Source organism: Argentina silus (assembly GCF_951799395.1).
Source record: "Argentina silus genome assembly, chromosome: 17".
Classification (NCBI taxonomy): domain Eukaryota; kingdom Metazoa; phylum Chordata; class Actinopteri; order Argentiniformes; family Argentinidae; genus Argentina; species Argentina silus.
Window position 1 is genome coordinate 14,835,874 of NC_139671.1, and position 10,151 is coordinate 14,846,024.

Here is a 10,151-nt window from a genome sequence, read left to right on the forward strand (position 1 = left end):
CATGTAATCAGAAACCATTGATTACTATTTGATTTCATTTGATGAGCCACAGCCCTTGTTTCCAGCTCAACTGATTGCCCTACTGATTGCAATGCCAATACCACTGTCGAGAGGTGTTATTTTCTCAGAACCTTCCAGGTTAAGCTTACTCCTGAAAATACTTTTAAATGTGTTTTTCCTGCCTCCGCTCCAGCTTTGTGGTGGAGTGACACACAGTTAATTGTAGATGATGAGAAAGAACAATTCCATGACCTTCCAAACATTCTACTCAGATGTGTAAAGCACCCTAATGAATTAGGAGGCGGATGTGCCTTAATTTGGCTCTAAATTGCAAACTCAAATGGGTAGAACATCGACTGCACATTGGCAGAGGGAAAGATGGTGCCCTGTTTCAACTGGAGACACAACAGTGCCATCTGGTGAGACACTAGGGTAGTATAACTGTGTGTGTGTGTGTGTGTGTGTGTGTGTGTGTGTGTGTGTGTGTGTGTGTGTGTGTGTGTGTGTGTGTGTGTGTGTGTATGTGTGCATATGCGTATGCGTATGCATATGCGTGTGTGTGCGTGTGTGTGTGCGTACGTGCGTGTGCGTACGTGCGTACGTGCGTGCGTGCATGTGTGTGTGTGCCTATCATGGATTGTAAATCTAATATCAAAACCTCCCTCTTCCATTTGAAGTCTTGATCTGTCTGTTATGAAATTACACAGTTTAATAGCAATCTCATAACTGGGTGTTACACTGAGGTGCAAAACAAATCTCTGATCCTGTCGTGGCGTGACTGTCCTGTTTTCGATTTCATCTCCTCATCAGACTGGTGGCATTCAGAGCATGTAATAAGCATTTAAACACTGAATCCCTGGTAGCTCTGGGATGGATTACTCTCTGATGCCGATCAGTATGCTAAGTAAAAAAGAGCTTAGAAACATGATAGTACTGTAAGGCTCCATAGTAAAGTGTCTGTCATTAAGGCCTTAAAGGAGAGGTGATACACGGTGTCTGTGATACACTGATCAAACCCTCAAACAAAGGAGTGTTAAACATTTGTTTGAATAAAGGTATGGTGAGGGGCTATTTAATAAGCTCTCAGGTCGTGAGTGGAGCTATCCTGAAACCAATGGGCCCCAGAATGTGTTTTGTTCTTCATCAGTCAGACTTTAACATGATGATGGGGCCTTAAATACAAGATAGGGGAACAAAGTTAGCTCTTCTGTCAACTTTAATCTTACCTTTGCTCTCCTTTCATTTCTCAGACTTGCCACCATTGTGTGATCTGCTGCTTCTCCAGTCTCTGTGATCCCACAGAGTGATGAGGTCTTATGCAACCATGCGTGAGCGAGCAGCGGATTAAAACAGACTTGATAGGAGCCCCAGTTGCACTACTATACATTATAGATGGCCACTTCACACAATCCATCTCCTAGCATGACTGTGTGCGTATCAAGCATTTGATCTCTAAGAGATAATCACAGAAGCAGGAACAGAGAGAGAGAGCGAGAGAGAGAGAGAGAGAGAGAGAGAGTGAGAGAGAGAGTGAGAGAGAGAGAGAGAGAGAGAGAGAGAGAGAGAGAGAGTGAGAGAGAGAGAGAGAGAGAGAGAGAGAGAAGAGACTGGGGCTGAGCAGAGCAGAGGAGCTTGAACCAAATGCTAATGAACAAACGAACGAATGAATGAACGAAATAACAAGGCTGGTGTGTTTATGAAGCTTCAACATCTTGTCTGTTATGTTATGCAGCCGAAGGGGCTGTGGTGGGTAACCTATTGAGATCAGGAGTAGGGCCGGGAACCCCCCACACTAAGAGTTCCTCCTAAATTGTACTTTTTCCTCTTCAGTTATGTTGAACACCATCCCCCTTTGGAGGGAGGGAATGAGGACAATGTATTGATTACTTAAACGGCCCATCAGCAACTTCTCTGTTGACAGGTCAAAGGTCAAAGTGTCAGCTGCGGTCGAAGAACCCCAGGTTAGTGGGTTGCAGGCAACAGCTTTCTGTTCCCAAACTCTACTGTGAAACTGTCTAGAATTCTCAGGATTCATCCAGATCCCGACCATAACAGCTATAGTCTATGTTTATGCAACAAAACCAATGCATCCGAAATATATTGCGGCCCACCAGAATAAATGGCATGTTTTTGCAGCTGCACTTTCACTATCTTTTGCTATCTTAGCTAAGTTAATACATTAGTAGAACAGTATATATGAGCATACTGTATGAAGTTGAATATATATGCCATGTACATATTTCTAACTGATATTTTTTTACTTTTCAGTCAAAGATTTTGGTTGTCACCTTTTCTTATAATGTTGCTGGTATTTATATTCTTGCATAAAAGAATAGAAATACAAAGAAACAACAAAGTAGTCACTTGGTCTGTTTATTATCCAACCATATGTTTCCACAGAATCTGACCATCCCAGTACATCTATCTTCGGAAAAACACTCACTGAAGGCAAAATGCCTCCAATTAAACACATTAACACATTCTGTGTTTCATCAGAGCGTCATTAACAGAATTGTGTTGAGGAGGGAATTGAGGGCTGGATTATCTGAACAGAACTCATTGAGAGATAACAAGACAGGTAATTGCATAACACTGGATAATCAATCAGTCCAGCATGCAGTCAGTAACGTTGTAACATTATATATATATATATATATTGCATTTAGCTGACACTTTTATCCAAAGCGACTTACATTGCAGTGAGTGCATACATTTTGCAGTATTACAACAAACACATGTATACATAGACCTCTGCTTCAATGTACAGATTTAAAAAAACACAAATGCTTTAATACTTTGACCTGCCTTCCCTTCTTTTTCATTTCTAATGTTATCTAACTGCTAACTTCAAAGTCAGACACAGATATCACCATTGTGACTAGTGTGAGATGATGATTGTGAATCCCATCAGATGTCTCTTCCCCTTATCCCTTCTTCTTCTCTCACTTGGCGGTGGGGTCTGTGATCTTGCCCATGAACAGGATGCTCTTGGTGGAGTCCTCCAGGATGAGGACCAGGAAGGGCCTGTTCAGTTTCATGGTCTCGGGTATTGACATGGGCATGATCTCTATGGTGGTGGCGGCAGCAGCCTCTGTGCCAGTCTCGTCAACGCTCAGCACGGCCTTGTGTGCCACCTGTTGGAGAAACAGGGAATGACATTGAAAAGGGTTTTCGTTTCAGTGATGATTTTAACACATAATAGTTTGTTTATAATGTGATATACTATAATTCCAGTAACTTTGTAGTGAAGCTACAGTTTGAGTGAGTGAGTGAGCCGTTTGATAAGTATCGTATGTGACCCAATAATAAGGAATTGAGAAGTTACTCATTGGATACATAGTTATACAAAATAGACCATACAGTAAGTCTATCTGAAGTTGGCACCCTTGTCTAAAGTTGATTTGACGTGCTTGACATTCTCCCCTACAGTTCAGTATGTGGCCTATACTGTACACATCATAAAGCAAACATTAGAAGCCATGACACACTGCATCTGTCAGGTCCACAGTAGCCTACCTTGGACACCTTCAGCTTCACCTCCTCTGAGATGCCAGAGAAGTCGGCGTTGTCACCGAAAGCATTGACCATGCCCATCTCCTTCAAAGTGTCATCCAAGGAGGAATCAGCAGCAATGGAGAACTTGGGCATGAAGATATCCACAGAGCTGAAAGAGACAGCATCGCACAAAATGAGTTACATACATTCATTAAGAAACCTCTGCATCACTCAGGTTAAACATTCTGAAAGATAGCTACCTACCAACATGATAATGCTGCTCTTTGTAAACAAAAATATCTTATGCCAATTTTCTGAAATGATCCCTACCTGTAGGTTCACATACTGCACAAACTATGCTGGTGGTATAAATAGATGAACAGAGAATGCTATACTGAAAGCATGCCCCCTAGAGAAGAGGGTGGCCACCTCTGGTCCTGCACACCCACGGCGTGGCTAGAACTGAGTCTGAAGTTACTGTTCTATCCTATTCTGTTCTATTCAATTCAATTATATTCTATATCACTCCACTCTCATGACCAGAGTTGACCACCCCTGCCAGTAGAACCAGGTCCAAGGACATGGATGTATCCCTACCTCCTGAACATGGAGTCATGCCAGTGCTTGATGTAGTCCTTGTTGATGTATGCCTCCACAGCCTTCATCTTGCCCTCGTCGGGCAGGATGATCATCATAGAGGAGTTCCCCTTGTACGGCAGCATGATGACGGTGGTGCCGTTGTCCTGGTCCTGGTAGAACTCGTAGCGGCCGCCTCTCTTCATCATGTCCACCTCAACCTTGGTGTTCTCATCCACCTGGAACTGCTCCTTCTCTGTATTCTTGGGGTCGAACTGCTTCTCCCACTTCCCTACAAAGGTAAAGGACAGTTACATAATGTTTATTTACCAATGAGTTGTTTTATTGTACTTTTTCCAGTCACATGTTTTCTTTCATGTATTTGTTGACCATGTGTGGGAATGAATAAATGAATAATCGAATTAAGTACTGTCATACTGTAGCATAGTTATAATACAGTATGATAGATTCATGATAGATAGATATGATATGACAGTATTCAATACAATATCATACAGTATGATAAAATACAATACAATATTAAACAATATTAAACAATACAACACAATATTAAACAATACAATACAATATTAAACAATACAATACAATATAATACAATACAATACAATACAATAATTATCAATAATCAATTATTTTGGAACTTGCAGACATATACTTACCAGGCAATGCAGACAGGCATCATTCAACCACACATAAGACCTGGCTTGTGTCCTACCTCTGAAGAAGATGTAGTTGATCAGCACCATGGCGGTGTCTTTATCCAGATCCTTCACCATGTCTGTGATCTTATCCTGGGTCTTCTTGGCAATGAACCGGTTAATCTCCGCCGCGGCCTCCTCGGGTTTCGTGTAGTCGACGGTGAAGCCCTCGCTGGCATAGAAGTGCTTGGCGTCCTCCAGGAACTTCTCAAGGGGTTTGAACCCGTCCCTCATGGCGATGGCGCTGCCCATGACCAGCTGCATGGTGTCCCCGCTGTGCCCCAGCATGTGGATCAGGTGCTCGTAGCCTTCGTTGACCTGTTCCTGGGTCAGAGCCCCGTACCCCAGGGCTGAATACAACTGGCTGTGGGTGTCTGCCTTGGCCCCTAGGGACAGCATGGAGAGGCTGCTGGCGACGCCCAGAGGGGAGAAGAAGACGTTCTTGGCCCCGGCTTTGCTGCTCAGGCTCTTGTAGAGGGCGAAGGCGAAGTCTGCATTGTGGGGGGAGAGTTTGTGGCAGGTGTCTGCCGCATTGCCGTGGGTGTGGTTGTGGGCCTCCTCAGGACCGTGGTGCAGGTGGTGGTACTGCTCCGGGGTGTGGCCTCCATGGTCCCCGTCGTGGGGGGCCGCCCAGGCTACAGACAGCAGCAGAGCCACGATCGCACAACAACTGGATATACCCTGCATATTTATTTCCTGCACAGAGGGGATGGAAAAAGTATTTTATTCTATAAATACATATGCACTTTTCTTTGTTCCGTTCTCTGATATTCTATTATATTTTGTTGTGTTCTGTTCCGTTCTATTCCAGCCTTTGTATTCTTGGTTAAGTAAGTCATCAAGAATACTTTAACTAGTAAAACAATCAGCTGACTGCCAATGTGGTGTGTGGTGTGTGGTGCATGGTCCTCTGTGGATCTGTTGAGCATGGCGCTAACAACGCTAAGGTTGTGGGTTTGATTCCCGCTGGGACCATATATACTGAAAAATGTATGCTCTCACTGCAATGTAATTCGCTTTGGATAAAAGCTTCAGCTAAATGGTGTATATGGCATGGGACAATTGATCGCTTCACAATGTCCTTGATTTTATAATAGGAATTATCTGACTGAATGTTGGTTAAGAGAGTGAACTAACCTACTTCAAATCAATGGTGTGTTATTCAATGGTAAGTATTCGTTCAGTGTCTGCAGTTGCCGCTCTGGCAGACCATCAGCCATTTACCTGCTTCACATGACTAACTCACTCTCTAAAAGTAGTGAAAATAAATTGATTCGAGTATTTACCTTCACATTGCAGGGAGATATAGAAAAGTGCTTACCGTCAATGCCCTCTTTGCCGGAGACAGTTTGACAGTTTGCCTTGTCAATTTATGGTCCAGAAAAGATCAGCTGACCAGCTTAGTCAAACATTAACCAGGCCAAACCCCTATTAACGGACCTGATCAGGACATTTATCTGGCTGGCCTGACTACATCAAATTGTGCAACATGACTAAGTACTCCTGAGAACTGCAGATATTTGGGGGATTTTCCTCTGAAACAACAATTGGTCTGTAGGTGTAGTTATCTGTAGGCCTGTCAGTGAATACGTATCTAACAGGTCTATTACAGCTTGCAACAAAGCATCTTAAAGCTTTATGACTGACACCTTGTTCAGAACTCTAATCTTTTTAACAGCAATATTAAAGACCACTTTAAAAAAATAAAATAATAATAGCTACTAACAGGTATGACCTTCATTATTAGAAGTCTGTTGAACAGTAGGGCCACGTCTCAATGATCTATTGATCTATTGATCTATTGATCTATTGATCTATTGATCTATCTCTATGTGTCAGTGGTGGAAACAAATTGGAACAATTATGAATAGAATCTAGACATACTCCTGACAATGTTTAATGAGCTTGTATACCTGAAGACCCATCTGAACGAACTTCATACAGTAGTACCCTCCTGATTGGCTAATGATTGTAATCTGTCAGTGTAGAACTCTGAGAACAGATTGTTCGGCTGACATTTTTGCCACTTGTGACAAATCTCCTGTCTCATTTATCAACCTCTATTCTCTTCATCATTTCCCAGCTCGCAAAATATGACTATATCATCTGCAGTGCTTCATCTTATCAGGACAGGGAGAGGTCGAAAGCTTCACCAGTATGTTGTGCATTATGAAATGTTTGATTGATTCTGGGATTGTAGAGTGTTGTTCATCGTCATTTCAGTGACAAGGAATTTCATGTCACGAAATGTAATTGTAATCTAAAAGTCAACTCTGAGCCTGTAGTGACTGTGATGACAAGGAAAACATACTCATTAATATTATCTTCCATACAAGTGGGAGTCAAGCTAAGTATAAATCAAAGAGTCTGAACAAATGCAATCAAAGCAGTTTTATTTAAAAAATGTCATTTCATTCTTTCAAGGGAAATCCATAAAATGCAAACGAGTAGGTTTATGACTCCGATTTTATTCACATTGTTCCACGTCCCCATTTAAAGACAACAGCAAATGTTTCATAAAAAAAAACCAATCATTATTAACAACAAAAGCCACAAGCAATTTTACAATCAAAGATTCTGGGATCTGCAATATCACAGCATTTCATAGTTTATATCACACACATTAAAATGACCAACAGGGAGAGATAGAGGCATCGAGGCTTAAGTGGGGCTAGAGAAGAGGAGAGGAGAGGAGATGAGAGAACAGAAGACAAGAGAAGATACGAGAAGACAAGAGAAGATAACAGGAGATGAGAGAGAAGAAAAGAAGAGGAGAAAAAATATATGAGAAGATAAAAGAAGATGAGAGGAGAGGAGAGAAGAGATGGAGGCTGGTGCTATACCACCGTGAAAAGAAGATGTAGAGATAGCCTGGGTTACATTTCAGTTGGATCAATGATCTTCGCTAGGAGCAAGATGAACCCTGTGAGTTCATCATAGACTATAAGCATGAAGGGTCTGTCAAAGGTGATCCGAGCCGGTACAGAGAAGTCCAGTTTGACACCTGGGCTCCCCCCCTCCTCTGACTTCGTCTCATCCAACTCTAGGGTGACCTCATGGACAGCCTACAGAAAGAGAGAGAGAGAGAGGGAGAGAGAGAGAGAGAGAGAGAGAGAGAGAGAGAGACAGAAAGAGAGAGAGAGAGAGACAGAAAGAGAGAGAGAGAGAGAGAGAGAGAGAGAGAGAGAGAGAGAGAGAGAGAAGGTGCCGTGCAAGGGGATCAATTGAAGGAATCAATAATCATTACTTGAAACAGTCTCTGATATGCTCTGTTTTCCATTTTCGTGCAATGTACAACCTACAAATTGACTGAACAATTTCATAATGCAGACAATTGTATCACCACAGTGCTTTTGCTGACAATACATCTGAAATCTGTTTGCAGTGAGAGGAATGCCAGATAATCTATAATTCTCTTTGTGCCATCTTGTTACTCCTTAAGCCTTTAGATAAAGCTCCCCGCTAGTTCTCATACCTGAATGAGTTTAAGAGTCCTCTTTGGTGGGCCCACAGAGAGGTCCGCAAAGATTGAGAAAACAGATGAGACCCCAGAGGATTTCAGAAGAGTTTCCAAACTGTAAGACTTTTTCATGAGAAACTTGGGGAAACGGATTTCTGCCCTCCTGTGAAAATAACAATCAATGTGATAATGGATTCTGTGTTAGGAAGCTGCCTTGTTATTGCATAAATCCATGTAGTGGTTGTCGCTTGCTGAAGCAGATTAATAATAATAAGATTAGTAATTATTGCTGACTCGGGATCAGCTCAGCATAATTCATCATTGTATGAAGAAATGATGTCACATGATACAAGAGAACCTGTAGCAAAGGTCCCCCAATGAGGCCTCATAAATCAATACGCACCCACACATACACGAACAAACAAACACCCATCCACCCGCACATGCACACACACACACACACACACACAACTGAACTCACAAACCACCCATACTATTGACACAAGCACAAATTCACCCACCTACACGAACACACCCACACACAGCCACACACACCCACACACACACACACACACACACACAAAAACAAACACATGCTGCAAATGAGAAACAAGGCCATCGTACCCAGGCTTGAGGTTGGAGAGCCAGAAATCCATCCTGGACGTACAGAGGCAGTCTTCCAGAGGCTGGACCTCTGCCTTGGGTAGCAGGAGGAGAGAGGCCAGGCGGCCAGAGTAGGGCAGTCTCACCACCGTGGTGGAACAGTTGGTGTCGTACAGCATCCTCAGCTCTGCAGAGTCATCTCTGAACATCATGGGCACCTCAACGCTTGATGTGGCATTCACGTGGAAACGCCTGTTGACTGTGTGTCGTCTGTTGAATGGCTGCTCCCAACGACCTGTTAGTACCATCATAACAGTGTATGCTAACTAACACTTTCATTCAGTACATTCAGTACTCCATTATATTCCCCATTTCCTAATTGGATTGCAGGTTTGCGTATGGTATGCTTTATAGAAGCTGCACTTAAGACAGATTTACGCAAAGCAAAGATATCAATTATTCATTGCACTCAGATCAAATTTCCTCAACACGAAATGATGACCTTATAAACTAATGAAGTAAAAACAAATGCACGAAAGAAAGAGCAACTAATGTGAATGTGAAAAAGGACATACAGTAGTACCTTTAAAAAGTATATGGTTAGTGAGAGTGAGTTTGCCTGAGCCATTCTGACTGGAGAGCTGCATGTCTTTAATCAAGGTCTCCAGGGTCTGCGGAGGTCGGGCCTGCTCTGACAAGAGCCTCTGGTAGTCAAGCTGGGGCTGGAGCTCCCCGTACAGACCGTTCCACACCCCCAGCTGAGCTCTGCCTCTCTCCCCTGGGAGCGTGAGTGTCAGAGCCTGCTCCAGCTCCGAGAGGGCAGACAGAGTGGCAGAGACACGCTCCTCCGTGACGTTGGCCCTCAGGCCGAGGGCTGCCAGGAGCTCAGCCCGTGTTGGAGACCCTGAGACCTGGGACAGCTGAGCCAGGGAGGAGGCCAGGCCCAGGGGGGAGAACAGGAGGTTCGCCCCCAGACTGCTGTTCCTAGCCAGGTCAGAGTACGGACCGAAGGCCAGGTCAGCGTTGAGGACAGAAATGTCCAGCTGCTGTTTGCTCTCTTTCTCCCCTGATGGTCCATAGTCAGGTAACAATGGCAGCGCTAAGGCGCCGCTGAAGAAGAAACCTGTTAGTGCTGTTAACCATGTAATGCTATTCATTATTATCATCATCTCTTTTCTATCTATCTTCAGTATCTATCTATCTATCTATCTATCTATCTATCTATCTATCGCCTGGGTTGGCCAATTCCACAGAGATCCGCGTGAGTTCCTCATGTAACGCTGTCCAAACTCCAGGCC

General features: G+C 43.4%; 1 protein-coding gene across 1 annotated transcript; it reads right to left on the minus strand.

Annotated features, from left to right (window-relative positions):
• Positions 1 to 2,942: 2,942 nt before the first annotated feature.
• On the minus strand, positions 2,943 to 10,010 carry LOC310818416 (uncharacterized protein; the record flags this gene model as incomplete). The annotated part of the gene is made up of 7 exons (XM_083689360.1): positions 2,943 to 3,134; positions 3,517 to 3,664; positions 4,093 to 4,363; positions 4,808 to 5,486; positions 8,266 to 8,413; positions 8,875 to 9,148; positions 9,473 to 10,010. 7 exons carry the CDS (start codon positions 10,008 to 10,010, stop codon positions 2,943 to 2,945), a joined length of 2,250 nt encoding a protein of 749 aa, XP_083545486.1.
• Between the last annotated feature and the right edge of the window lie 141 nt (positions 10,011 to 10,151).